At 45.3% G+C, this 27,979-nt stretch overlaps 1 protein-coding gene across 1 annotated transcript; it reads left to right on the top strand.

Annotated features, from left to right (window-relative positions):
- The first annotated feature begins 39 nt into the window (after positions 1–39).
- Positions 40–27,979, top strand: SLC6A14 (solute carrier family 6 member 14). Its single transcript, XM_060249870.1, has 14 exons — positions 40–160; positions 1,116–1,278; positions 3,565–3,696; positions 7,590–7,754; positions 8,882–9,020; positions 14,159–14,291; positions 15,847–15,987; positions 18,215–18,443; positions 19,317–19,442; positions 21,359–21,477; positions 21,665–21,764; positions 22,062–22,171; positions 26,628–26,795; positions 27,365–27,979. Exons 1-14 carry the CDS (start codon positions 113–115, stop codon positions 27,512–27,514), a joined length of 1,923 nt encoding a protein of 640 aa, XP_060105853.1. The 5' UTR covers positions 40–112; the 3' UTR covers positions 27,515–27,979.

Genomic DNA, 27,979 nt, shown 5'->3' with positions numbered 1-27,979 from the left:
GGGAGCTCCACCTTGCCAGAGTTTCCCGGGGAGGGGGCCGGGCCGGCTTGCCCCATAAAGGCTGCCCTGACTGGGGGGGAGCGGCTCACAGTCCGCCAGTCCAACGACGGAGATGGGGTGGCTCAGCCTGCCGGCTTGCCTGCGCTGCGGCCAGAAGGAGGTGAGGGGCTGGAAGGCCGGGGGGCGGGGGGGGGGGATGCGGCCTGGAGAGCGGGCCGGGTGGAGGGAGGGTAGAAGGGGAAGCCCTGGGCAGCGGTGGGGCGGTGGGGGGCGCCTTCGTCTTTGCTGCCTTTGGCGCTCGGGGAAGCTGGCAGACTCTCTCCGCTGCGCTCCCGGGACAGGTGCAACAGGTGCTCTTTCTCCCGGCGTCGGAGCAATGACCGCGGGGCGGGGGGGGGGGGCGAGGAGCCGCTCTGTTAGCGGGACTGACCCAAGACACTTTGGGTACAGGAGGCAGGAAGGCTAAATCCTGACACCCCTCCCGACAACAGAAGTTCTGTGGCTTGCCACCCCCCTCCCCATTTAGATCTCCTTGAGCCGGAATCCCTCGCCTTTGACAGAGACAGGGCTGCAGCCTTTTTAATATTCCTGCTGCTACTGGTGGTGGTGGTCCCCTGGCGTGGATGGTCCAGGCTGGGCCCACTAGGAGCTAAGCAGGGTGGGTCCTGGTTAGTGCTTGCATGGGAGACCACGCAGGAAGTCCAGGGTTGCTGCACAGACAAGGCCCTCCCTGCCACTAGGCAATTGTCTAGGGCACCAACCTTCTAGGGGCACCAAATTGGGTGCTCCCCATGTGACTTGATGGCATTATCAGTGCAGGGAGGGGGGGGGCGCCAGAAGCTTGCCTTGCCTAGGGTGCCAGACAGTCTAGAACTGGCCCTGTACACAGAGGCAGACAAAGGCCAAGCACCTCTGAATACCTCTCATCTTGAAAACCCTACGGGGCACCCTAAATCAGCTGTGACTTGATGGCACTTTACACACAGAGAGTAGTAATAGTGTTCATCTGAGTCCCAGGACCAGCCTGGCATATGCGCCTGACAGAAATGTTTGTGGAAGCCAGAGAGGTCATTCTCCTTTGGTCACCAGAGACTCTGTTCTTCTCATCTCCGAAGGAATTCACGTTGTCCACTGAGAAAATTGCTGACAAAGATGAAGAGAATACCGAGCGGGGCAACTGGTCAAACAAAACGGACTATTTGCTGTCTATGGTCGGCTACGCCGTGGGTCTGGGCAACGTGTGGCGGTTTCCCTACCTGACCTATCAGAATGGAGGAGGTAGGATTCCTCCCTCCCCTGTCTCAGCAAGGAAACTTTCCAAAAACTGCTTTGGGAACATGTCTTTCAGTGTTTTATTTTTAAAAGCTTGTATACATTATCATGGTGTGTGAGACCCAGTGTGGTATAGTGGTTAGAGTGCCCAGCTAAATCTGGGAGACTCAGGTTTTGATCCCTCTTCTGCAATGAAGTCAGATGACCTTGGATCAGTTGCCCTTTCTTAGCCTAACCAACCATGCCAGGTTGTTGTGAGGATAAAGAGAGGAAGGGGAGACAATGTACACTGCCCTAAACTCATTAGAGAAGAGGTGGGATTGAAATGTAACAGATTTATCAACACAGGGTTAGAATTCTTCCCATTTGCTTGGTCATCTGTGGTAAGTTACCTTCTCAGCCACGTGATCCAGCAAGGAAGCTGTGCTAATGGCAGTTCTCCTCCTTTCCCGTGCACATATATGAGGACACAAATTATTCATGTCTATATATCCACAATGGCAGACTTGTTATAATTTTTGTGGGTGATTAATTGTACCTATTGCAGGTCTATTTATTGATGTATATTTAATTCTTCTATGTTTTTTTATTCTGCTTTTAGTAGTTATAGGAGGAGGCAATAAGCTACACAGGGATCTGGAACCAGTGCCCTTCTCTACACTGGAAACCCCACTGAATCCCTTTCTAGCTTCAGTGTTTTCACACTCTGCATTTTGCACTGCTCAGAAGTTGCTTTATTTAATAATGGAGCACGAGGTTCTCTGGATGTTCAGCCCAAGCCAAGTGCTGGGCTTCTTTGACAGGGACACAGCAGTCCTCTTCTGTCTTAACATGCTTAGAGGTTCGATTCTGTGAGCCACTGAGTTTATAAAAAAAAAAAAAAGTAGGATGCAGTTCCAGGACTGCTGCCACATCACAACTAGTAGCATCTGGGAGTGTTGCACCTGTGTGTTTGTATCTAAGACTCATCATTAGATGAACAGCTGTGGTTGTAAAGACGCATGCATGTTTTGTGCAATGCATAATTCATTTATGGAATTTACTGCTGCAAAACATGATGATCACTGGCTTAGGCCAACTTAGCAGGAAAGCAGCCAGAGTCATGGAGGAGTGGCAGTCTATGAACAGTTCTTAGCCCTGCTGACACAATGGAATTTCCATGTTCAGAGGCAAAGTAACACTGAATACCTGTTGCTGGAGGCAACTGAAGAGGAGAGCTCTTGCCTTTGCATCCTGCTTATGGGCTTCCTGGAGGCATCTGGTTGGCCACTGTGGGAAACAGGATGCTTGACTAGATAGACTTTTGGTCTCATCCTGTGGGATTCTTCTTAAATCCAGATCATCAGACCCATGGTCTGATCCAACAAGGCATTTCTTATACAGAAACTGTTTTGCATCCCAGAAACAGACTGACTTGGAAGTGCTGCATTGTCATGATAGCCCATGCATTATTCTAGGCAGCCTTTCACCCACCACAGAGATGCTTGCTGCAGCTGTGTCCTGTGCATGGCGCATTGAGGTGAGCAGCAAGAATGGTGGCATTGCAACAGATCAGTCTCTGTAAGGCAGAGATGTTCCACTAAGCCTTTGTATAAGGACAGCGATGGTTGCCATGCTGGCACCTTTTCCCTCTCCACCCTCTCTTGGCGGGATCCCCCCACCTCTGATATGATGTAATGACTGAATAAGAGCACTTTAAAGACACCATCAGGGTTTGTCATTTTTTAATGTAACTGATTTTGTCTATATGTATTTTTTTAAATGTTGTGCATCACCCTGAGCCTGGCACTAGCCGGGATAGGGCAATTCGTCAAATGTAAACAACAACAACAATAATAATCACCAGCCACTTTCTGTTTCATCCTGGCTCCATGCATTTATAGGACTAAGGGGTTGAATTTTGCACTGCTCAGAAGTTGCTTTATTTAATAAAGAAGCATGAGGTTCTCTGGATGTTCAGCCCAAGCCATCCTGTTTTGGATGTTTTCGCATTGGGATCCTCTCAGGCTGTCCACTGTTTGTGCTAACTTATGTTGAATCCGTCAATGTGAAGTTCAAAATTACACAAAACTCTAATGCTGGTTTAATGTTATGCCAACAGAAGCTGGCCCCATCCCAGATACCAATTTACCTGATCTTTGCCACTGTAATGCTCAGTGCCAATTACAACAACAACAGGCTTTGATTTCCTTTCATATGTCAGAGCAATTTACAGGTTTGCATCACGTATTTACACAAATATATGAGGCAGAAACAGACTGGAGTCTCATGTGGGTTTTGTTCTTTTGGCAGGGGCCTTCTTGATACCCTACACCATCATGCTGGCTCTGGCCGGGCTGCCTTTGTTTTTCATGGAGTGCTCCCTTGGGCAGTTTGCCAGCTTAGGACCCATTTCCGTCTGGAGGATTCTACCCCTTTTACAAGGTCAGTGTTGCTACCTTTTCATATTGATTTCTCAACCGCTTGCCAAGAAAAACTAGAAATAGAAAAATGAGCTCCCTGGGAAGGTTTCTCTTTGTTGCCTTTGAATGTTGTGGATAGCAGAGGCTAGAGCAAGGGAGCCAAAGACAGAAAGCAGGGCTGATGTGGTGCAGGGGATGGTGGACCAGGGAGACCTGGGTCCAGCTCTCATTGAATCCATTGCTACCTTGCAGGGCTGTTGTGAGGATAAAAATGGGACAACTTCACTGGTGCTAGAGTTTTGGGGAGGAAGGATGGGTTATAAATGCATTCTGGAAAAGCTGCCGTTCAGTTTCTAGCCCTCTGGTCTAGAGATGGCCCAGAAAGCAGAAAGGCTTCATAAAATGCAAAAAATAAGATGGGCAATAAAAGAGCGAGATGGGGGGAGAGGATGGGTTGAAAAGGAATGCTGCCTCACCTCATACCACCTTCCCAAATGCATCTCCCACACTCTGTGGGCTGATGGAAACCTTATGCAGGTGAGCCAAAACTTGTTTCCTTGAGGGACTTGGCATTCACACAGTGTCTTGTTGACTCTGGGCTACAGCCTGTGCAGAGGAGCCACATGGCTCCAAATGAATCAGGAGATAAGCAAGGGCGGCTCCTCCAGACCACTGGCACCCCAGCCCTGTTTTCCACCCCTGTGTCTGCTCTGCTGCTACAGCAAAGCAGCACTCGCAGTGTACCATGCAGCTGGGAGCAGAAGAGGTAGGGCTACAGGAGCAGCCATAGCTTCCTTCTCTTCTCTTGCAGCAGAGCTTTTGGGGCTGTGGCCCCCCACAATGGACTCATCAGGCCTTCTCACTCCTGGCTTCCCAAATACTTGGAGGAGGCATTACTGGAAGGCTTTTAAGTGTCTTGACTCCCTGACTCTGTGCTGTTCTAATATATACTTGTGGATTTTCTCTAGAACTACCACTGATTTCTGGTTTTATTACTGATGGCTAGTTTATTGTCTCTGGGTCAGGTTTTTAAGCTGTTTTTCACTTCTGTTGCTGAGTTATTTCTATACGAGGTTGCTGCTGGTTCCTGTGGTTTATTTATGTTACACAGCTATTTACATTTTTTAAGCATTTGCTTGGTTTGCTATTCGTGCAATTCTGTGATGTCAGTTACCTTGAGTATTGTTTTGTAATACAAAGGTGGAGTCTAAAGCGTCTATACACGCACAGGAGATTTACTGCCCTGCATTAGGCATGAGATGTAGCAGTGCTGTTTTCTAAAGAGGTTTGAGCAGGCTGATTTCAGTGTCACACTGGCAAGGCAAAAGCACACTCCCACAAACCTATACATGCTTAATTTCCTGTGCATCTGGGTCATAGTCATAAGAAGATTCTGTTGGGTCAGACTAGTAGCCCATCTAGTCCGTCATCCTGTTTCCCACAGAGGTCAGCCAGTTGCCCTGGAGCACCAACAGACAAAGAACAGAGGCCAAGGCCTCCTCCTTATTTTGCCTCTTAATATTGAGGTTCCCTTTGCTTGCCATAGCTAACAAGCATGGGCGGAGCTATCCTTTGTGTCCAGGCAGGTATTGTACTGGTGTTCTATTTAAGCATTGTAGTTTTTTCACATGGGTAGCAGCCTGTTTTAAATGGAAACGCTGTGCCACTGCACAGTCCCACAGATGTATTTTCTTGCCCAAGCCAGCACCACTTTTAAATCAGGCTTCTGATGTCAGCTGGGCAATTGTTACTGTGGGCATCCACCTTCCTCCTTACCTTGTACTACCTCTGCTCTGAATCGGCTTAACCCTGGTTCTTGTTGCCCCTCAGTTGTCCTCACACTAGGTTTGATTCAGAAGGAAAGATCATTATTTTTAAAACTGTAAGGAGGGAGTACATTACATTTGTCCCTGTGAAGATAAGCCTCAAGATGGTTGAGACTGGTCGCATCAACAAAAATATGAGACATGAGAGCTCTAACCACCAGCAGCCCCATGTAGATTTTAGTGTTCTGGTCGTCGTTGCTCTGTTTAAAGAAAATCTGTTGATTGCAAGCGGATCCTTGCTTCAATTTATGATCTTGCTAGTTCTGCTTGATTGGCTGTAGATCCAGTGGCTGTCCTCCTGACCTTCATGGTGAATTATAGGAGGAACATGGAAACTTCTTTTTTAAAGTTATTACAAGTCATTGCCTCCTTGTAGTTCATTTGGATTAGATGAGCACTGAAGGGATTACTGCCTCCAAATCCTGGCAGATTCTTGACTGGTCTGAAGAAGTCAGACTGAGAAACACCCAAAGTTCATTTCAGGTTTTGACAGGAATAGATGTTGCTTGTGAACATTTCTACTCCACCAAAAAACAAAAACCACCCAAAACATGCTTTGCGTTTTTCAACAGTTGCAGTCCTTAGAGAAAATTTCCCATCAACCATTGCACAGATGTTATCTACAGGACACTCTCTATGCCCCCTGCTCCCTGCTGGTGGTCAGGGTCAATTCACATGATACAAAACCATAGTGACTCTCATGTGCCCTGTTTGCTAACAGATGTGTTCTAGGAGTTCTGTGCTCAGAACTTAATTCTCAGGCGGGCACAGGCCTGATTTGAGGGAACTCTGGTGGACATGAGGACTCTGTAACATGTGACTGGGCACCTGGATACAGTATGCAAAGGATGGTTCGAGCCAGCTGTTAACTTTGCATGGAGGAATACAATCCTAAGGACACTTGCTTGGGAGTAAGCCCCACAGAGTGGACCAAAGTAGGAGTCTGTGTAGATCTGCTTCGGATTATTCTCTTGGTCTAGTAGATATACTCATTACATCTTCTGTTTCTTGTGGGCTGGCCTCCTGGGAAGAGCAGCAGAGTCTGACAACATTTAGAGGTTTAATTGTCAAATGTGTTTTATGTTTACTGCTTAATAATAAAGACTCTCCTGGCATCTTGAAGACTTAACAAATGTATCGTGGCACAAACTTTTGTAAACACGAGCTCACTTTGTTAGTAGCATAAGACAATATGGCTTTCCACTCACAAAACCTGTGCCATGTTAACCTTTCAGGTCCCACAGAATTTGTCTTTATAGCATATTGGCAGGGCAGGTATTTACCCTGTGAAAGAAAAGTGATAGAAGAGCAGTAACTCTCCCCTAGGTATAATCTCAAGGTGTGTTCACACTATAACTGTTTGCAAGTGGATTTTTCCATTTAACATTATAAAATCTAATAGCAAATTCCATTAAAATGTATTATTTAGTGTGTGTGTGAATGCAACTTCAATCATGCTGGTGGTTCACCTCCACAGGTCTTTGCTTTTATGTAGTTGGATTACCATTTGTAGCCAGACGAGTACTTGGGGTGTTTAATTAATCAGAGGAGTTTCTCTTCCCAAACCTTTCTTTTTCTCTGCCCTCACCTGCAGAGAAGAGGTGGGTGTCAACCAAAGACAAGGCCTTTTTAGAGGTGGTATCTTCCCTTTGAGGTCTGTGGATGCCTGACACCTCCCTTACTACCTTTTAAGCAGCAGAACAAATCAATTCTTTTTTATCCAGGAATTTAACTGAGAGGCTCTATTTTTGCTAAGATCTGCTTCTAGCTTTTTTTATGAATACACTTTTAGCCTCCTGAATGTATGATTCTAATGCTCAGTTGCTTTTTTGTAATTTTATTGTTATTGTTTTTGATTTGAGATCTGTTTCAAGCAGTTTTCTGGATAAGTGGCATATAAAGTAGAAATAAATAATACAGGATGATATGGGAGTCCATGGGAGGTAAATAGGGGAGATCTCCCCCCAGCATGCGTTATTTCCTTTCACAGCCCAAATTTATATCAAGGGGTCTGCTTAGTTCTGGGACAGTCACATTTTAAAAACACTTTCCATTTTGATGAGGAGATATCTTTTTTCTTTCCCTCTAGGAGTGGGAGTCACAATGGTGCTGATTTCAACATTTGTGACCATCTACTACAATGTCATCATTGGCTACAGCCTCTACTATTTATTTGCCTCATTCCGAAGTGTGCTTCCTTGGGGATCATGTGATCCAGAATGGGCTGACGCATTATGCAGCAAGTCTCCAATTGGTAGGCCATATTAGCAATGCACTGTTTTCCATCCTGACCTACAATCTTTTACAGTATCTCATGTTTATTTGCATTAAATGGTGTCACTGTTTGTTGTTCTTAAACTGTACACTTCTGGCCCTAGAGGGGCTTCCTTCAAAATAATAGGGAAAGTCCCTCTTTTGGCAATTTGTACATAATCCAGATCCTGCCACTCTCTAGTCTGAGCCAGAAACAGAACTAAGGATGATGCAATACAGATGAAGGGACAAGATTATGCACACAGGACTGGCTTATTCCTAATGACAGAGGACACCTGAGGCAGATTTAGCCCACACCAACTGGTGTGCCCAAGTTTATTGTTTCATTTGCACAATTCTTATTTACTCCTAAACAGAAAAGTAGAGTGCTGGATTTAAGAATAATATTGTATGAGAGTAGTTTCTTCTCCTTATACTTGCTGCTCCAGCCCTCAACAATGGTGATCCATCCCATGGCATGTGTAGAACACATCTCTGCAAAATACCGCAAGAAATTATGATATACCGGTACATTATACTGTCACAGGGCTCCATCTGGCTCTATGCCATTCCCTCCCCTTTCCACACACACTTCACCCACTATTTTTAAAGAAACATCACTAATTTATTTATAAGCTGGTGGTCTGTCACACTCTAGTGTGACCAAAAAACAAGACCGAGGTGGAGGTATGCAGATGAAAGGTTGATATATCTGTGCAATCAGAAGTCATGATGATCAGTGGCTGAGGTCCGCGGGGACAGATGGGAAATTCAGCCTCTTTTTCAAATGGTGGCCCTTAGATCTTTCACTCTGATAGGTAAGAATTGCCTATTGAGGATTTTGTTTCATTGAGGGCTAAACTTGCTCTCCAGTGCCCAGTTCTCAAGCCTTCTCTGATTGGGAAGCTACAAATAGGTGCCTTGTGCATTTGTGTACCAAGGGCGCTCCCAATAATGTACACACTTTCTGTACACATGCATGTTCCTATCAGTATGAAAGGCATTTTCCATGTAATAATAAGAATAAACTCATAAATCAAAATATTAACAGAGTCAAATGATGTTTGCTCCAAGAAGCCAATCTTTTCCTTCTCCAGCATCATATAGTATTGCCTTCTGTTCTTTCAGTGCTCTCATGCAATGTCACAGAGAATGATGGCACAGTTATCCACGCCAACTACTCTTGGGTCCAAAGCCAGAATCTCACCTGCATCAATGAAACCTCACTGTTTGTAAAAACCCAGGTTCCCAGCGAACAATATTGGAAGTAAGTATGAAGCCCATTACTCTTTGTCATTTAATGGCCACTTCTTATTGGCAAAGTGCTTCATAAGTGCTATTCCAAAGTCATAGGGAAGGATGCCATTGTTCCCATTTTACAAACAAGAAAACCAGTGGCTTGCCCAGACTGCAAAAGAAGTGGGATTTGAATAGCAGGGGTCTTCCAGATCCAAGTTCACCATACTACCCATCCGGGATGAAAATAACTTAAATTTCTTAACAATACTATCTCTGTCAGGGGACTCAGAGCAGAAGATGGGAGGCATCACATCAGCCTCTTTCTTACTGGCAATCTGTAGCAGCCTGCAGTGGTTTACTTATATCTTTGCTATCTACTCACTTTTTTGAGATTTTGTAAACCTGAAAATGGCAATTTATAGAAATGAGAGAAGTAGCCCAGCCATTAAATACAGTATATGGCCCCTTTAGTGGACCTCCTGATGGCACTTGGGTTTTTTGGCCACTGTGTGACACAGAGTGTTGGACTGGATGGGCCATTGACCTGATCCAACATGGCTTCTCTTATGTTCTCTTATATTTTTCTGATATGAAAAATTAAACAGATTTCGTCCCCCACTCTGATGCATGTGCACGCATGCTCACTCACACACCACATTTCAAATATCACATCTGAGTTCCAGTAAAAGGGGCATCAAACACAAAAGTAAGTGAACCCTGAAGTGTTTCTCTCACCCAGAAATTACTTGTAACCAAGTTTTCTTTTTATTATTATTCACAGCATTTGCTTGTAAAAACAGAAAGGTGAGATTTAAGCTTCCTAAATAATAAATAGTTATCCATAATAACAGAAAGCTGTATTTAAATTTCAGTGCAGTATCTAGAGCTATTTGTGCAGTGCTGGATTCCATGCACCACTGCAGATTACATATCAAAGTAACATGGCAGAGGGGAGATTCCTAACCCTGATCTGAGTTCCTTCTGAGGAAGGCGGGGTAATAATGCAATAGATAATTAGACAGACAGACAGACAGACCTTGGGAAAGATGTTCCCTGACTTGTGTTTGCTTGAGGTAACACAAGTGTGTGAATGTAAGTAGAGCCATGCTGCATCAGAGCAAAGCCCTGTCAAGTCCAGTTTTTTGTTCCCACAGTGGCCAACCAGCTGCCTATAGGAAGCTCACAAACAAGATGACTGCAACTGTGTTCTCCCTCAGGTGTTCCCCAGGAACTGAAACAGAGGCATGCTGCCTCTGGTACTGGAGGGAATATATATCCATCATGTATAGTAGTTATTGGGACTAGTACTCATTGTTAACCCCATCCTCAATTAATTCATCCATTCCCCTTATAAAGCCTTCAGAGGTGGTGGCCATCACCACATTCTGTGGCATCAAGTTCCATGATTTAACTATGTGTTGTCTGAAGAAGTACTTCCTTTTGAATTGTCTACCCTACAGCTTCAATGGGTGGCCCCAGGTTCTAGTCTTATGAGAGAAGCTGAAAAGCCTGTCCCTATCCACTGTTTCTGTACCATGCATAATTTCATAGACCTCTACATGTCTTGCTTTATTTGCCCTCAGTATTTTTATGATTCTTATAAGACAGTTGCTCTATCCCCCTCATCTCTTTGGTTGTTCTTTTCTGCACCTTTTCATGCTCTACAATATCCTTTCTCAGATATGGTGACCAGAGTATTCCAAGCGTGGTCTCACTATAGATTTGTTAAAGTGCAGTATGATGGTGGCAGTTTTATTCTCTGTTCCTATTCTAGTTATGGCCAGCATGAAATTTTGACTTTTTCACAGCATACACACACTGACTTCTTAACTGAGCTATCCACTACTACACCAAGATCCCTTTCTTGGCCTGTTGCTGCCGGTGCAGTTCCCATCTGTGTGTAGTTTGGTGTAGTGGTTAAGTGTGCGGACTCTTATCTAGGAGAATCGGGTTTGATTCCCCACTCCTCCACATGCAGCTGCTGGAATGGCCTTGGGTCAGCCATAGCTCTGGCAGGGGTTGTCCTTGAAAGCGCAGCTTCTGTGAGAGCTCTCTCAGCCCCACCTACCTCACAGGGTGTCTGTTGTGGGGGAAGAAGGTAAAGGAGATTGTAAGCCACTTTGAGACTCTGATTCATAGAGAAGGGTGGGGTATAAATCTTCGTCGTCTTCTGCTTCTGTATGTGAAGCTGGGATTTTTTTGCCCCAATTTGCATCACTTTAAACTTGCTCAAATTGAATCTCATTTACCACTTTAGCGTCCATTCCCCCTGGGCTTAGTTGAGTGGCTGTTTTCTCCTTCAGGGGTGGGACAGCCTTCTGTTTGTCACACCATCCTCCATTAATCTGTTTAATTCTCTCTTAAACCCACCTGTGCTCTTGGACATCAGGGCATCCAGTGGCACTGAATCCCACCCTTTAATCATTCATGGCCCATCCTGAATCTATTACCCATCCAATACATTGGATGCCCCTCAGTTCTAGTATTTATGGGAGAAAAAAATTCTCTCCACTTTCTGTACCTCACGCAGAATTTTATAAACCTCTCTATATTTTAATGAAGCCCAGATTCTGCAAGCTTTCCTCACAGGAAAGGTGTGCCAACCTCATAACCTAAAGGGAGAAGTACAAAAGAAGGTACAGAGAATTAGCTTCAGGAATTCTCTGCCACTAGGTGTAGTAATAATGACAGCCTTAGGCTGGCTGTGAAGAACTCCAACAGGATCTCCACAAACTGGGTGAGCGGACAACAATGTGGCAAATGCAGTTCAGTGTTGGTAAATTGGGGCAAAAAATCCCAACTTCAAGTATAGGCTAATGGGGTCTGCTGAGACTGAGAGGGAAAAAGATCTCAGGGTCATAGTGGACAGCTCAATGAAAGTGTCAAACCAGCGTGCTGCAGCAGTGAAAAAGGCAAACTCGATGTCATTAGGAAAGGGACTGAAAATAAAATGGCCGATATTATAATGCCATTGTATAGATCTATGGTGCGGCCTCATTTGGAATACTGTGTACAGTTCTGGTCACCATATGTCTCCAAAAGGAAATTACAGAGTTGGAAAAAGTACAGAGCAGGGGAACCAAGATGATTAGGGAGTTGTAGCACTTTTTCTATGAGGAAAGGTTGAAGAATCTGGGACTTTTCAGTTTAGAAGAGACTAAGTGGGGGCATGATAAAGGTTTATACAATTATGCATGGGATGGAGATAGTCAACAAAGAGAATTTGTTCTTTCTTTCCCCAAATAGTAGAACTTGAGGGCATCCAGGGAAGCTGATGGGCAGTAGATTTAATATTGACTAAAGGAATTACTACTTTCCACAGAGAGTGATTAAACTGTGGAATTCACTGCCACAGGGTGTAGTGATGGCCGCAGGAATAAACAGCTTTGAAAGGAGATTAGATAGATTTATAGAGGATAAGTTTATCAATGGCTACTAGCTGTGGTGACTTAGGGGAACCTCCGCATTCATAGGTACTACTAAGCTTCTGAATCCCAGAGCCAGGAGGCAACCTCAGGGGGAGGCCTTGGCTTCTATGACCTGTTGTTGGGTATCCAGAGGAACTGGTTGACCACTATTGCCCACTATATAGACTATTACTTTGATCCAGTAGAATGCAGTTACTGGTGAACAATACTGGGGTGTCTCTTGCTAAGCTTGTGGTGGAGTACCTGTTTGGCATGCAGAAGGCCTCCAGCTCAATTAAAAGGACTCTTCCTCCCTCCCCCACCTCACACAAACACAGTCATGCACACACAGAGACAGACTACATTCCAAATACATCTAAGTTTCTATAATAGGGTTTCAAGTACAAAAGTAAATTGGTTAACTCCGAAGTGTTTCTCCCACCCAGAAAGGGGAATGGTTGGCTTCACTGAAAACAGGATGTGGCATTATGTGGCTCAATTCAGCAAGGTCTTCTCATATATTCTTGTGGGTTGCTTAGTCCTTCCTGCATCAGTTACAGGGAGATTCTGAAAATGCCCCTGAGGTTGTTTTCCCCAAACTGAATGATTTAATGTGGCCACGCATTGGAGAACATAAGGGAATGGCTTCTCCCTGACCATTAATGATTACATCAGACAGTTCCTTGATCAGGATAAACACACAAACATACATGAAGCTACCTTGTATTGAATGAGACCACTAGTCACTATCAGGGCTTTTTTTGTAGCCAGAACTCCTTTGCATATTAGGCTACACCCCCTGATGTAGCCTACTGTAAGCTCTTGGAGGATTGGCTACATGAGGGGTGTAGCCTAATATGCAAAGGAGCTCCTGCTACAAAAAAAGCCCTGGTCACTATTGTCCGCTCAAACTGGGAGATGCTGTCTAAGATCTCAGAGGGAAGCCTTTCTCATCACCTACTGTCTAATCCTTTTTATGGGAGATGCTTGGGAATTGAACCTGGGACCTCCTGCATGTAAATCAGACACTCTACCACCAGGCCATGCCCCGTCCCCTTAATTTTGCAGCTATGTGAGCATGAGTTTTCTGTTTTCGTTTAAGACTGTTTAACGTGCAGGTGTTTGGGCCACACCATTGCTTTTGTAAGTATGACTAACTGTGGGATACAGCACACAAATTGCCTGTTGATTAAAGTATTAAACCTTGCCAGGGTGTTTGTTAGAGAGTCACTGTGGTGCACTATGTGCACACACATATGGGTGTAAACATTGGGTGGTGTGTGCAAATCAACAATGACACCCATGTCCTTTCAGATCAGTTTCATGGTCCACTATTGCCATGACAATTTAAATAATCTTTCCTGGACAGAAGGGTCAAGATTCAAATTTGGCAGGCTAAATCTGGACCCAGGGCTACAGTGTGAAGGTGGGTAGAAGGACTATAGTAAGGTTGAAACAAGCAAGTGGGGTTGAGACCAACAGTCACAAGGACAAAGTTTGCAGGGTCAAAATCAAACAGGCTGTGTTGATAAGTCAGGCATTTCTTTTTAGATGATGCCCTTATATATTTAAGGCTCACATTAGGCAAATTAAACAATCCCAGGGCAGATAGGTTCCTGGGACTGTACAAGCCCTGTCAGAGGGCACATGGCCTACTTTTGGATCCATACTTTTGCACAGTGTGATAGCTACAAGACTTTCTTCTCCATTCTAAACCACTGAATCCTTTTTGATGCTTCCCTCTCCATTATTTTTCCAGCAAAAAGGCTTTACAGCGTTCATCTGGCTTAGATGAAACGGGGCAGATTGTGTGGTACTTGGCCCTCTGCCTTCTCCTTTCATGGCTGATCGTGGGGGCAGCTTTGTTCAAAGGCATAAAGTCTTCAGGAAAGGTAATTTCTCCAAGCCATGGGATTCAAAAGGTCGAGGAGGCCATCTGTGGCAGCCCTCCTTTATGAGTGTCCATCCATCATCCTACTCCTCTTCTTTCCTCCTCTTAGCCAGCCTGTGCTATCCAGACCACAGTGTGACATCAGTTCTGGATAGCACAGTTGCACTGCAGAAAGTTTCTTGCAAGGCAAACATCACCAGATGGTTCAAGAAAGTCAGACAAGCCATATATACCATAGAGAAAGTAGTAAAAGATGGTTTTTGGTGACACTAGTTAGTCAAGAAAGTTAGCCAAACAAAAAGTTAAACAAGCACCTAAGAGCACCAGCATCCACTGGGTGAAAGTAGTTTTTATGAGAGTATATGTAGAATGAGCCTGTACCGTAGAATGAGCCCCCAACTTGTATAACTTACAAGATTGCCACCTTTTCCAAAATGAGATCTCAAGGTACATTCTATACCTTTCCTTGGGATTTTTTTAAAAGCTTGTATTCTCCTTAGGAGGCTATCATATTTACATCACATTATGAGAAGACAAGACTCATTGGAAAAGACTATTGCTAGGAAAAGCTGAAGGCAGCAGGAAAAGACAAAGAGCCAGCATGAGAAGGCTTGACCCAATAAAGGAAGCCACAGCCAGCCTTCACTTTGCAAAACCTGAGCCAGGCTGTTAATAAGACATTCTGGAAGCAACTTGACAGTTTATAACACACACACACACACACATCTTCTGTAAGAAAATAGGGAGTTCCCTCGGCCAAATAAGAGGCAGGTCTGTGGAGGCTGCATGGGCATTTGGTGGGAGGGTGCAAGAGGGAAGCTCGGTGTGCAACAGAAGAACCAGCTGGACAGGCTCTGTGACAGCTTGAGAGCACAATCATTAACCTAAACTGAGGGGGCCAACACCCTTCCTCATCCAACCACTTGGAAGTATCTTCAGGAGTGGCTCTGTTCCAAACTAGCATTTAATGTAGCCGAGCCAATTTGGTGTGGTGTGTGGTGCTCATATGATGGCTTTTGGAAGGGATTCTGTGGGCACATCTAATTGGAATGCGAGACTGTCCTGGAAATGGTTTCAAGCGTAGGATCATAGATTCCACATGGAATCTCATCCATGGGAGTATCGGAGAGGGGGGGGCGGATATAGGCAGTTAATTTATATCAGCCTATTATAATGTGAAACAGCGATAACAGAATATATGACTAGAAAGTTGTTAGAACGTTTTGGATATGTTGGAAATAGACATAGCTGCTTGCAGGACTGGTCCAATCTCTGGATATAATTAAGTAGAGCAACTCATGTAGATTTAAGTCTAGATGGATGGTTGTATGAATTCACCCTGACTGAGGAACCAGAAGGTATTAAGTTAGAGGAGACAAGGCTCTCTATCTCTGTTTGGAGTAATGATCAAAGTCATTCACTGATTTTTTTTGTATGTGGGAGGGGGGGGGGAGATACCCAGCCTCCATTGAAGAATCAGTCTGACCACTCCTCTTTCTCTGCAATCCTGTTCTCAGGCTAGTATCTCAGTGTTGTTGTCTCCTCTCTCTTTGTAGGTTGTCTACTTCACAGCAATCTTCCCTTATGTCATCCTCATTGTGCTTTTGGTGCGAGGCGCTACACTGGAAGGTGCCCACGAGGGCATTGAGTATTATATCGGAAGGCAGTCCAATTTCACCAAGCTTATGGAGGCAGAGGTAGGTGCATACAGCAGACAGAAGCTGTTCAATGGAGGGAAGCTTCAAGGAAGCAGCCACAGAGGGCGGGTACATAGCGTTAGGGCTGCCAGCCTCCAGGTAGGGCCAGGAGATCTCCTGGAATAACGACTGATCTCCAGACTACACAGAGCAGTTCCCCTGGTGAAAACGGTTGCTTTGGAGGGTGGGCTCCATTGCATTACACCCCTGCTGAGGTCCTTCTCTTCTTCAAACCCCACCACTCCCAGGCTCCACCCCCAAATAGCCAGGAAGAGCCCTGAGAAGCTGGCAGCCCTACTGTGTGTTGCGTCTTCTTTGCACACTGTTTATTTTATTTATTTTTTGTATTTATATCCCGCCCTCCCCACCGAAGCAGGCTCAGGGCAGCTAACAACATTGTAATATCAACAATAAAACAGTAAAAACAATTACAATAATATCAGTTAAAATTAAACAGTTTACAATTTAAAATTATTAATACAATTTAAAACAACAGTTTTGGTGCTAAATTCCATGCCATGCATTCGGTGGTGTTGGGCATCTATGTACTTTGGTTGAAGGCCATTCGGAATAATGTTGTTTTGCAGGTCTTGCGGAATTGGTCAAGGTCCTGCAAAGTTCTAACATCGTCTGGGAGTTGGTTCCACCAGTGGGGAGCCACAATAGAGAAGGCTCTTTCTCTAGTAGCCTTCAATCTTGCCTCTCTTGGCCTGGGGATTACTAATAGGTTTTGTGATTCAGATCTGAGTACCCTCTGGGGAATATATGGGGAGAGACGGTCCCTACGGTAGGCAGGTCCTTGGCCATATAGGGCTTTAAAGGTAAGAACCAGCACCTTGTAGCAAATCCAGAATACTACTGGCAGCCAGTGCAGTCTCCACAGCCCCGGCTGTATATGGTCCCAAATAAGGAGACCCAATAGCAGCCTGACTGCCGCATTCTGCACCAGCTGCAGCTTCTGGATTTGGGACATGGGCAGCCCCATGTTGTGGGCATTACAGTAGTCTAGTCTCGAGGTGACCGTTGCATGAATCACTGTTGCTAAGTCACCGTGCCCTAGGAAGGGAGCCAACTGTCGTGCCCACCTAAGATGGAAAAAGGTGGATCTCGCAGTGGCTGCTATCTGGGCCTCCATAGCCAATGTGGGTTGATTAATACCAGGAAGCATGAAGCCTGTGACTGGCCAGGCCTTGTTTCAATACAGGGAGCTTGGCCTTCTGCCTCTTGGCCAGCTCAACAGAGCTCTAATTCCAGCCATTGGAGCTTGGCTACTGAGCAGGACAGAGTCTGCCCCTCCTTCGCCATGTGGCTCTAGGTATTGCCCCCTGAAGCTTCAGCTTTGCCCTAGGGAAAAGAAAAAGTTCCTGATGTCAACTGCCTTTTATACATTTATATTTTAAAGAGCATTTTGGTTCTCTGCTATTCTCTCTTGTTTCTGAAGTTCTGTTTGTATTGGGCACACATCTTGCACAGCTTTCCTATGGTGTTTATATATATATGCATGTGTGTGTGTGTGTGAGAGAGAGAGAGAGAGACGTTAGTCACTTGTATGTATAATAGATATAAAGTGTCCAGTTCTGATTTAATAGTGCACAAATAGCATTGACATAGGCAGGCATTTTGCAGGGAAAATTCAGTGAAAGGCAACAAAAATGGTGCAAAGTGAAAAAAATCATGGATTCGATTTACAGAATCAAAGCAAAAGAGAAATGGGAGGGTGGTTGATTAACCAACAGCCCTGATGATTAATTCAAAATCATCTTCATCTGGCCCTCCAGAATGATGGGCACAAGGTCACCCAATGAATCCATAGACATATGTAAGTGTTTGAACCCAGGCCTCCCCCTTACAAAGACAACGCCATTCGCCTGGCCAGCTGAGCTAGCATAGTATCATGGTTAGGGACATAAGCTATGGGACAAAAGTTACTGTTTCAAATCTACTGGTGGCTTTAGGTCAGCAGCTCTCTTTCTCTCTCAGCCTCCTACCCAGCCTGCAGTATGAGGATCATTATACCAGGCTATCTTACAGGCTGATCTTATAGGTTACTAAACTAATGATGTTAAAATGCTTTGATAGTATAGAAAAAGACCTGGATACACACACCATTGTGAAATCATTTAATTATTTCACATAAGTTTTTATTTTTGTGTTTGACATCTTTTGAAAACTTAAAGCCACAGAAATTGTAAATGTGAAAACATTTGTCTTTTCTGCCCCCCTTCAGGTCTGGAAAGATGCAGCTACGCAAATCTTCTTTTCTCTGTCCGTTGCTTGGGGAGGTTTGGTTGCCCTCTCGTCATACAACAGATTCCACAACAACTGCTACTCTGACGCTATCTTTGTCTGCGTGACCAACTGCCTCACCAGTGTCTTTGCTGGGTTTGCCATTTTCTCCATCTTGGGTCACATGGCATTCGAGGCAGGCAAGAAAGTCTCAGAAGTCGTAGACTCAGGTAAGGTGGACAGTTATGGAGGACAGTGCTGTAGAAGTGCCCTTGACCCATTTGTTTGCTGTGTATGCCTATCTTGACAAAAGTGCAAAGGGACTAAGAGCAAACTGGACAAATAAAATGATTCCCATCAGCAGTGGGAATTCTCTCTTTAGCTTGAGCGGGGTAGAGGATGAGACAAAAGGACAGCGGAAGTAAAGGTTATCTTATTCTCATATGGTCCTCTCCTGAGCTTCAGAGGCATCATGATTCTCAGTGACCGATTTCCCACTAGCCTTATGCTGCTCTCACTCTCCTCTTTTCTGTGGGGCTTCTGTGGGATTTCATACTATCTGCCCCGGGGCTGCAATTCGTTCCACCTCTTTTGCGCAGCAAACAAAATCCTCTAAAAACCAATTTCTGTTTGCTGAGCGAAAAAGTCAAAGCTAGTTGCAGCCCCAGGGCAGATAGTGTGAAATCCAATGGAAGCCACACAGAGAAGAGGAGTGTGACAGTGGCATAAGACTAGTGGGAAATCAGTCAGTGTCTTTTGAGGAGGTACAAGCAGTGAAGTAGGGACAGAGCTTTCCTATTTGCTTGTGAGGCATCCCAAAAGCATCTGGCTGGCCACTGTTGGAAACAGGAGATGGTGGTCTAGGTGGACTTCAGGGCTGATTCACATCCACTTATTATGTTGTTATGTATTCAGAGCCCAGTGGTACACCAGCACAGAGTAACAGGTGTGAGGAGCCCAAACATAATCAGGCATATGATGCTGCACACAGGCAAACAACTTGCCAATCCTGCATTATGGCATGACCTCCAGTTGCACAGATCCATGAAAAAACACCCTTGCATTGTCTTCTGACATCACAACTGGTTCTGCTTCACTGACAGGGTTCGATTTGGCGTTTGTTGCCTATCCGGAGGCTCTCTCCAAGTTGCCAGTTGCTCCTCTCTGGTCCTTTTTATTCTTCTTCATGCTTCTGCTCTTGGGCCTCGATTCTCAGTTTGCTACAGTAGGTGAGTAATGATTGAAACAGCCTGTTCTATCGTGGCTTCTGTTTACTGCAGTCCTGGTGACTTTTGTGCTGTGCGTCCCCTGAAGCAAAAATAAGGGCCTGTATAATATACATTGCAGGAAGTTGTCTGCCTTTGCTATTGAACTGTATACGTGGACCATCCTCCTGGACCAGTACCCATTAAACATGCTCCAAACTTTGAAACTTTGATCGGGTTGAGAATTAAGAATCCCTTGTCAGATGATGGGACTTTTGACTGAATGCTGTTTTTCTCAAGGATAAATTATCATGAGTTTAATCCGAAGGTCATTTTTGACCAACAAAAGGGGAAGGTTTTTACCTATCACCCCAGGCCCCCAATTTGCTCAGTTTCTGGGGGTCAGCCCCCTGTACTCCAGAGCAGCATACTATTGGGTGGGGGCAATAGAAGTGGTGTATGAGGGTTGCCAACCTCCAGCGATTTCCTGCTATTACAATTGATTTCTAGGCAATAGAGATCAGTTCCTCTGGAGAAAAATGGATGCTTTGGAAGGTGGACTCTATGGCATTACACATCCCATTGAATTCCCTCCCCTTCCCAAACCCTGCCCTTTTCCACTCCAGAATATCCAGGTATTTTCCAACATAGAGCTGGCAACCTCAGCTGTATGCTGGCGAATCATGACCTTTGGATTTTGTTCTGTGTAAATAATAATGCAGTGGTTGTCATCAGTCATCACTGATAAATTCATAGGCCCAAAGGAAAATCAAAAGCATCTGGTAGCGATCCACAGGGATGAGGCTGAAATACCACATATGGCAATGGTTTCATGAGAACCAATTGACCTTATATTTTATGAGCTTCTCATGCTCAGAAATACATAGGATACAGGGACTTGATAGTGAGGTGAAGACTGTGGGATTGAGTCCAGGGGGTTATGGGGTAGCCAGGTCCCCTCTTCATCGCAGCAGGGGGATTTGGGGAGTGTGCTTGGGGTGGGCGGGACATCACATGCAATGTCCCCAATGCAGTAATGTCATCACATTGGCAATGTCAGTAGCAATGTTTGTTTTTGGGCAATACTATTTTTTTTTTTGCTTCAAAACCATAGAGTTTGCCCCCAAACCAGAGTATTGCTGTACAACATCCCAGACTCAATGACATCAAGTCAGGGACATTGTGCAGTGACATCACTGTTTGTAGGTGGGGTTGCCCCTGTGGGAAACCCCACCCACAAATGCCCCTGAATGTGGTGCGATGACATCACTCAGAAGTGACATCATTGTGCTGCCGACATCGCACAGTGACACTATAGTTTTGGGACAAAACTCTATGGTAAAATGGGGCTTAAACCATAGAGTTTTGCCCAAAATCTAGTGTTGCCATTGATGTTGGCAGTACGATGCCATCACTTTTGGGTGATGTTGCATGTGCAGCAGAAGCTTCCAGAAAGGCCCACAGATACCCCCTGCCAGCAGAAAGGTAAGACTCTGAAAATGTTTGTCTCACATTTGTGTAACAGCAAATTCCCGTGCCTTCTTTTCCACCCCACCCCCTACCTATCCAGACAGTAAATGCCGGCAGTTTATTGTTTGCTTCAGGTGCCTGCACAGGGCAGGTCATTCCTGAGGAAATGAACAGAGCATCCAGCAGGCAGAAAAGGTTCTTCAGGACTGTGTAGAGGCCTCTGTGTGTGAAAGAGAGAGAGAGAGAGAATGTAAAATATATATTTTCAACCGTGTAATGCTGGAGCCGGCAAATGGATCTGTTACAAGGCCCTGCAGAGCTTTAAAAGGGAGGACAAGATGAGAGATGGGAAACCTTTGTAGATATTTAATGAGGGATCTCACAAGCAATTGTATTCAGTGCTGAGCCAGGCAATGGCTCTCTATGTCTTTGCCGCATCACACTAACACAACACCCCCCACATCCTGCAGAAACCATCACGACAACCATCCACGACCTGTACCCTCGGCTGATGAAGAAAATGAGGATCCCAGTGACCCTGGGCTTGTGCCTGCTGCTGTTTCTGCTCGGGCTTGTGTGCGTCACGCAGGTAGGAGGTTAACCTGATATGTCTGAGACAAGCAGCATTGTTGCCTCAAAATGGGCAAGGCTTGAGCGAGACTTTTCTTTTTTCTTGAAGCCCACAAGGACAAACATTGAGAACTTCTTATCTCAGATCATATTGAGAGTTGTGTATCAAAAGCTGACCTCCCCTTTCTCCCCTGCTGTTTCCACAGGCGGGAATCTACTGGGTCAACTTAGTGGACCATTTCTGTGCTGGCTGGGGAATTCTTTTTGCAGCTGTCCTTGAACTAGTGGGAATCTGCTGGATTTATGGTAAATAATTTCTGCTAGAATAGTTTAAAAAAAAAAAAAAGATCCTCCAAAACTTAAAAACTTGCTAAATGGTTCTAGAAGAAGTTTTTTCTAAGATTGCTGGATCAAAAGACTCTTAGAAGAACACTGTAAAATAAATTATCTTGATTTTGTTTTTAAATTCTGTGCTGGTCAGACATTAGGTGAATGGAGGAAAATTTATTCAGTGCCCCCTGGAGGATATGCAATTAATAGGTCTCTTGCAGCCCTGACCATAACCACCAAATGACTGATATATTATCTGGTCCCTTTGCACAGGAGGAAACCGATTTATCCAAGACATAGAAATGATGATCGGGAAGAAAAGTTTCTGGTTCTGGCTGTGGTGGAGGGCATGCTGGTTTTTCATCACCCCTTGTCTTCTGCTTGTAAGTAACCAGGGACACCATTTCAGATTTTAGGGTGAGGATTTGTGTGCAGGAATGTTCAGCAGAGTCCAGATGCCCATTCTAGTACAAAGCTACCTTCAAGCTATGCTCCAATCAGATCTGTCTGGCTGACTGTGACTGGAAAATGAAGTAAAGCAGGGGAAAGGTAGTTTGAAGCTAGTTCAAAGAAAAACAGATTCTTCAAGCTATTGAGACCAGCAAACAAGCCTGAATTGAAAGCGTCTATAGCGCTCAAGGAATATCAGCTGACCCACACTGACCAGTCCTTGTGAAGAGGGTTTCTTATTGGTACAGCTAGTTGCCCTGTGTTTTATCCTTAGGCCAGACCAAGAATGTGGCACCTAGCATTATGTATTCTAGGACTGATTTCAGGGACCCACTGCAAACTTGAGACCTGACAGTCATAGAGCCGAAAATCCCTACAAATTCCAAGGATCCTTGGGACCTTTTAAATAGTTGGTCTTTGTAACATAATCATTTGTGGACCAAAGCCAGGGGGAAGTAGGGTAGGAGGGTTTTCGAAAGCATGACACCAAAATTATGGAATTCCCTCCCAATGGGATTTGCCTATCTAAGACAAAAGTCTTTACCTGCTGATGGAAAACAATGATTTTGTTTTTCATCAGCAGGTAAAGACTTTTGTTTCATCTCTCTCTACTTCTTGTTTGTTTTGAATGGCTGGTTTTATACATGTGTGCTATTCTTAATAGTCTGTTTTTAATGTTCACAACTTTTAGAGCCCTAACTGGGAAGAAAGGAGGTATATAAATGTTGGAGATAAATAAAATTAAGTTAGAGGACTGCCACTGAAAGGGTCCTGGCCCCTGCGTCTTGTGGTCTCTATTCAGGCAACTTGTGAAGCCAACTCTCAGCAGCATGAGGAGGCCATAAGGAGAATTATATAGGAGGAGTGACACCCTGAGATCAGTCTGGTAGTTTCACAATTCAGGGCTGCAAACCAATGGTTGCCAGTTCCAGGTTGGGAAACTCCTGGAGATTTGGGTAGGGTTGCCAACCCACAGGTGGGAGCAGGGGATCCCCTGATTTTGTGGGCTCCTGTCCACTACTGGCTAGAGGGGAAGCCCCACTCCCAACAGCCTGGTGCAGTGACCCCAATGTGATGACATTGCACAGAAGTGAAATCGTCACTCTGGAAACATCACATGGTGACACTCTGGCATTTGGGGCAAAACTTACAGTGGTTTCCCTCCTTTCTCTGTGGCTGGGGACAAAGGGGATGGCACTTGGCGAACAGACCTCCCTGCAGCACCCACTTGAATGTGGTGTCCCCAGGGAGCTATTCTTTCGCCAATGATGTTTAACATCTATATGCACCCCCTTGCCCAGATTGCCCGAGGTTTGGGGCTGGTCTGTCAGCAATATGCAGATGACACCCAGCTCTATCTGTTGATGGATGGCCATCCAGACTCCACCCGGGTCACCTGACCTTGGCTTTAGAAGCTGTGGCTAGATGGTTACAGCAAAGTCACCTGAAGCTTAATCCAGCTAAGATGTAGGTCCTGTGCATGGGCCGGGGTGGGTGGGACTAGGAACAGGCATCCAGCTCCCAACCTTGGATGGTGCACCTCTTGTGCTGGCCCAGAAGGTGAAGAGCCTGGGAGTAACACTGGATGCCTCACTTTCAATGTAGGCACAGGTCACAGTGGTTGCCCAGTCTGCCTTTTATCATCTCCAGCAGGCTAGGCAGCTAGCCCCCTACCTATCTCCCCAAGGCCTGGCTACAGTGATCCATGCAATGGTCACCTCCAGATTGGATTACTGTAACTCGCTCTATGCAGGCTTACTCTTGAGACTGATCTGGAAGCTCTAGCGGGTGCAGAATGCAGTGGCTTGGCTATTGATAACAGTACCTATCTAGCCACACATCCGGCCAGTATTGCGGCACCTGCAATGGCTGCCAGTTGAGCACCAGATCCACTTCAAGGTTTTAGTTTTGACATTTAAAGTCTTACACAGCCTGGGACTGACATATTTACAGGACTGCCTCTTCCCACATGTGCCTCGAAGATCATTAACATCTAGTAAAAGTAAATGTAATCCCCTGTGCAAGCACCAGTCGTTTCTGACTCTGGGGTGACGCCGCATCACGATGTTTTCATGGGGTGGTTTGCCATTGCCTTCCTCGAGGTCTAGTACACAACACCTATTGACTGTATCTGGCCCGAAGGATGTCCAACTTGCTTCAACCAGGGCCAGGGCCTTTTTGGCCTTGGCCCCAGCCTGGTGGAATCAGCTCCCTCACTTTTTTGCAGGGCCTGCAAAACAGAGCTATTCTTCCAGGCCTTCAGTTGAGGCAGCAAGGGTCCTGTTCCATCGACTGGCCTCTATGCAATGACATCGTTTCTGCTATGTTATCATCATTTATTTTAATTACAGTCACATACGTTAGCATGTTGCAAATGTATTTAACCGCACCACCATCCACAATGTAGTGTGTGTGTGTGTGTGTGTGTGTGTATATATATATATATATATATATATATATATATATATGTTTTAATTTATTTTATCTGTTTTAATTGTATAATCTGAATTGTTATTTAGTATGATGTTATCTGCCCTGAGCCCATTTTGGGAAAGGGTAGAATACAAAACATCTAAATAAATAAACTCTATAGTAACCATAAAGTTTTGCCCAGAATACCAGAGTGTCACTGCATGACGCCCTCAGCATGATGTGTGATGCCATCATGTCAGGGATGTTGTGCATAGTGACATCACTCCACCCACTCCTGAAAAGCTCCCTTCCACCCCCCACCAGCCAGAGCTTTGGACCTGGCAACCCTAGATTTGAGGGTGAGGCCTGGGGAGAATAGGAATCTCAGTGGGGTACAATGCTTTTGAGTCCACCCTCCCAAGCATCCATTTTCTCTGCAGTCTGGAAATGAGATGTAATTCTTGGAAATCCCCAGGCCCCACTTGGTGGCTGAGCAACCCCATGGCATAGAAAGCAAGAATCAAAACCCACAGGCTGCCGTGATATCCAGCTTCACAAGCTTACAAATTCAAATGAATAGAGAACTATTAATACAATTTTAGAAAATTCATACAAAAGGTATTCAATATTTTAAACACAGAACGTTCAAGCCACCCAAACAATTCACTATTTGTTAATGTATTAATTGCATTAATAGTTCTCTATTCATTTGAATTTCTAATCTTGTGAGGCTGGATATTACGGCAGCCTGTGGGTTTTGATTCTTGCTTCCCACCTGGAGGCTGGCATTCCTAGTTGGCACCCAGCAGAAGATGAGAGGCAGGAATATGGAGGGGGGTGGGTGCTAGCATCATGTGCAACATGGCCTCACTTCCAGGGGAAATTGGAACTGATGTCATATCACTCCAGGAATTGCTGGAAGGAAAGGAAAGGTCCCCTGTGCAAGCACCAGTCATTTCCGACTCTGGGGTGACGTTGCTTTCACAACGTTTTCACGGCAGACTTTACAGGGTGGTTTTGCCATTGCCTTCCCCAGTCTTTTACACTTTCACCCCCTGTAAGCTGGTTACTCATTTTACCAACCTTGGAAGGATAGAAGGCTGAGTCAACCTTGGGCCAGCTACCAGAATCCAGCTTCTGCTGGAATCAAACTCAGATCATGAGTAGAGAGGTCAGACCTCAGTACTGCTGCTTTACCACTCTGCGCCACTGGGCCGCTTAATTGCTGGAAACTCTATAATAAAACCAGAGAGTTCCAGGGATTCCTAGAGAGATATATCACTATCAGTTTTTCCATGAAAGTGGTGTGATGTGGCATGCACTGCTAACATTTTTTCCCTGCCATTCAAGCAAGCAGCAGTGGGAACAGCAGGTTGCCAGCAGGAGACCTGGCATCTGCAACCACAGCATCTGGATCCTCCGCCTGTCCCCTGTCCCACCTCTCAGTGACCATGCTGCCTCTGCAGTTTTGCCATCATCATCACCTTGCCATTTTAAATGTGCTCCATATGTACATGCTGCCATTGTATGTTCTAAATAGCAGCAGTGAGGGAAGGATGGCCAGCAGAATATAGTCTTGATGGACCTGGGGAGGTGGGAAGTAGCAGTGGTTGGTGAAGGAGAGGCTCAAAGGCTGGCCCTTCTTTTTTGATGGGATTCAGGATTTGAAAGGGCCTGATGAGGCTTTTCTTGGAGCTGTGCACACAGTATTTATTATACAGCCCACCTTACCTAAGCCAGGAGAAGGGCTGTGACTCAGTGTATGCTTTGTACTCAGAAGGGCCCAGGTTCAATCCCCAGCATCTTTTGTTAAAAGATCAGATAGTGAGAGATATGAAAGGACTCTGCCTGAGACTCTGGGAAGCCACTGTCAGTAGGCAGTTCTGACCTTGACAGACCATGTTCTGATTCAGCAGGTTCATGTGTTCAGGTCTGACTCTCATGCCCCTCTCCTTTTGTTATTCTTTTTCCAAATAGGCAATTTTGGTCTGGTCTTTGATCACATTTGCACCTCCTACGTACGGCTCAATAAAATACCCCAGCTGGGGATCTGCTATTGGCTGGTGCATGATCATCTTCTGCCTCATCTGGATCCCCATTGTTGCAGTTTACAAGATAATAAAAGCAAAAGGAAACCTATGGCAGGTGAGTGTCTAAGGACAGTGCGTGTCACTTCCTCTGCTCCCACGGAGGCCTCCCAGGAGGACATTGTCTGATTTCAGACTCAGAACAACTGCAGAAAAATCAGTTCCCTTTGAATAATGCAATCATTACAAAAGTAAGCTGGTACAGGCTGGTACAAAGTACTGGTCAGAAGGAAGCTGAAGTGGTATCTCCCATCTTCTGTTTCAAGCCCCACCTCAAGAGACCAGGACTGGCCCTGTCATTAGGCAAAATTTGGCCTTCTGGGGGTGCCAAACTGGGTGCCCCCATGTGTCTCAGTGACATTATCAGTGAAGGGGTGGGGGCAGAAGTTAGCCTTGCCAAGGGTGCTAGACCGTCTAGGGCTGGCCCTGCAAGAGAGACAGTACGAGTCAGAAAATTAGGTTAATCAGTCCTTCCCTGTGAATTTTGGCTAATCCTCTTTTTCAAGACATCCATGCAAGTGGCTGTATGTATAGTAGCTAGTCCTAGCGATGCCCACTTCTCATACTTCCCTGCTAGACAGATCTCTCTAAATATAGCCTGATTTCCCTTTCTCCTCACTTCTGCAGCGCATCATCATCTGTTGCAAGCCAACAGACACCTGGGGGCCTGCCCTGGCAAGCCATCGTGGAGAAAGGTACAGCCATATGATCGATCCCGTCAAAGAGAAAGACATCGAGATCCCAACCGTAGATGCTTACATACACAAGTTGGAATGAAGAGATTGCAGGGTACAAGTGCTGCCTTTCAAAAACTCCAACACCATGAGTTTGCAAATAATGGGATGGAAACAGAAGCCATACTATTTATTCAGAGAACTTGTACATTCTATTACAAAGCAAAGGATAAGGCAGTGGAACTTGAAGACTGGTTCTTCAGCCCAGCTTGTGCCTGTCTGCACAGCTGCAGGGTGTGCTGAGGTCGCAAGCAAAGCCCTGGCCTCTCCAATGGTGCTTAAACTGGGTCCATGCTGTGCATGGCGAAAGAGTGGGGTGGGTATCCAGAGCTTGTGATTCAAGCATAGTTCTAGATTCTAAATGTGTTCAAACTCAGTCTGTGTCAGGGGTATGCCCAGGGCCCTGGCACAATGAAGTCCTTGCAAGGCAGGAGTTTGCATGAGTCCTGTTGGAACTTTCTTCTTCTGCCCGACAAACGAGGGCCACGTTCTTATTCTACCTCTCAAG

The sequence above is a fragment of the Heteronotia binoei genome, chromosome 11, assembly GCF_032191835.1.
Source record: "Heteronotia binoei isolate CCM8104 ecotype False Entrance Well chromosome 11, APGP_CSIRO_Hbin_v1, whole genome shotgun sequence".
NCBI lineage: Eukaryota > Metazoa > Chordata > Lepidosauria > Squamata > Gekkonidae > Heteronotia > Heteronotia binoei.
Note: the sequence above shows the minus strand (reverse complement) of the source record. Positions and strands in the feature narration are given on the sequence as shown.

Excerpts from the sequence above, each read along its gene's own strand:
- SLC6A14 (XM_060249870.1), top strand. The coding sequence starts at position 113 with ATGGGGTGGCTCAGCCTGCCGGCTTGCCTGCGCTGCGGCCAGAAGGAG. Across the intron at positions 3,697-7,589 it reads GATTCTACCCCTTTTACAAG|GAGTGGGAGTCACAATGGTG; the intron begins GTCAGTGTTGCT and ends CTTTCCCTCTAG. Across the intron at positions 18,444-19,316 it reads CTCAGAAGTCGTAGACTCAG|GGTTCGATTTGGCGTTTGTT; the intron begins GTAAGGTGGACA and ends CTTCACTGACAG.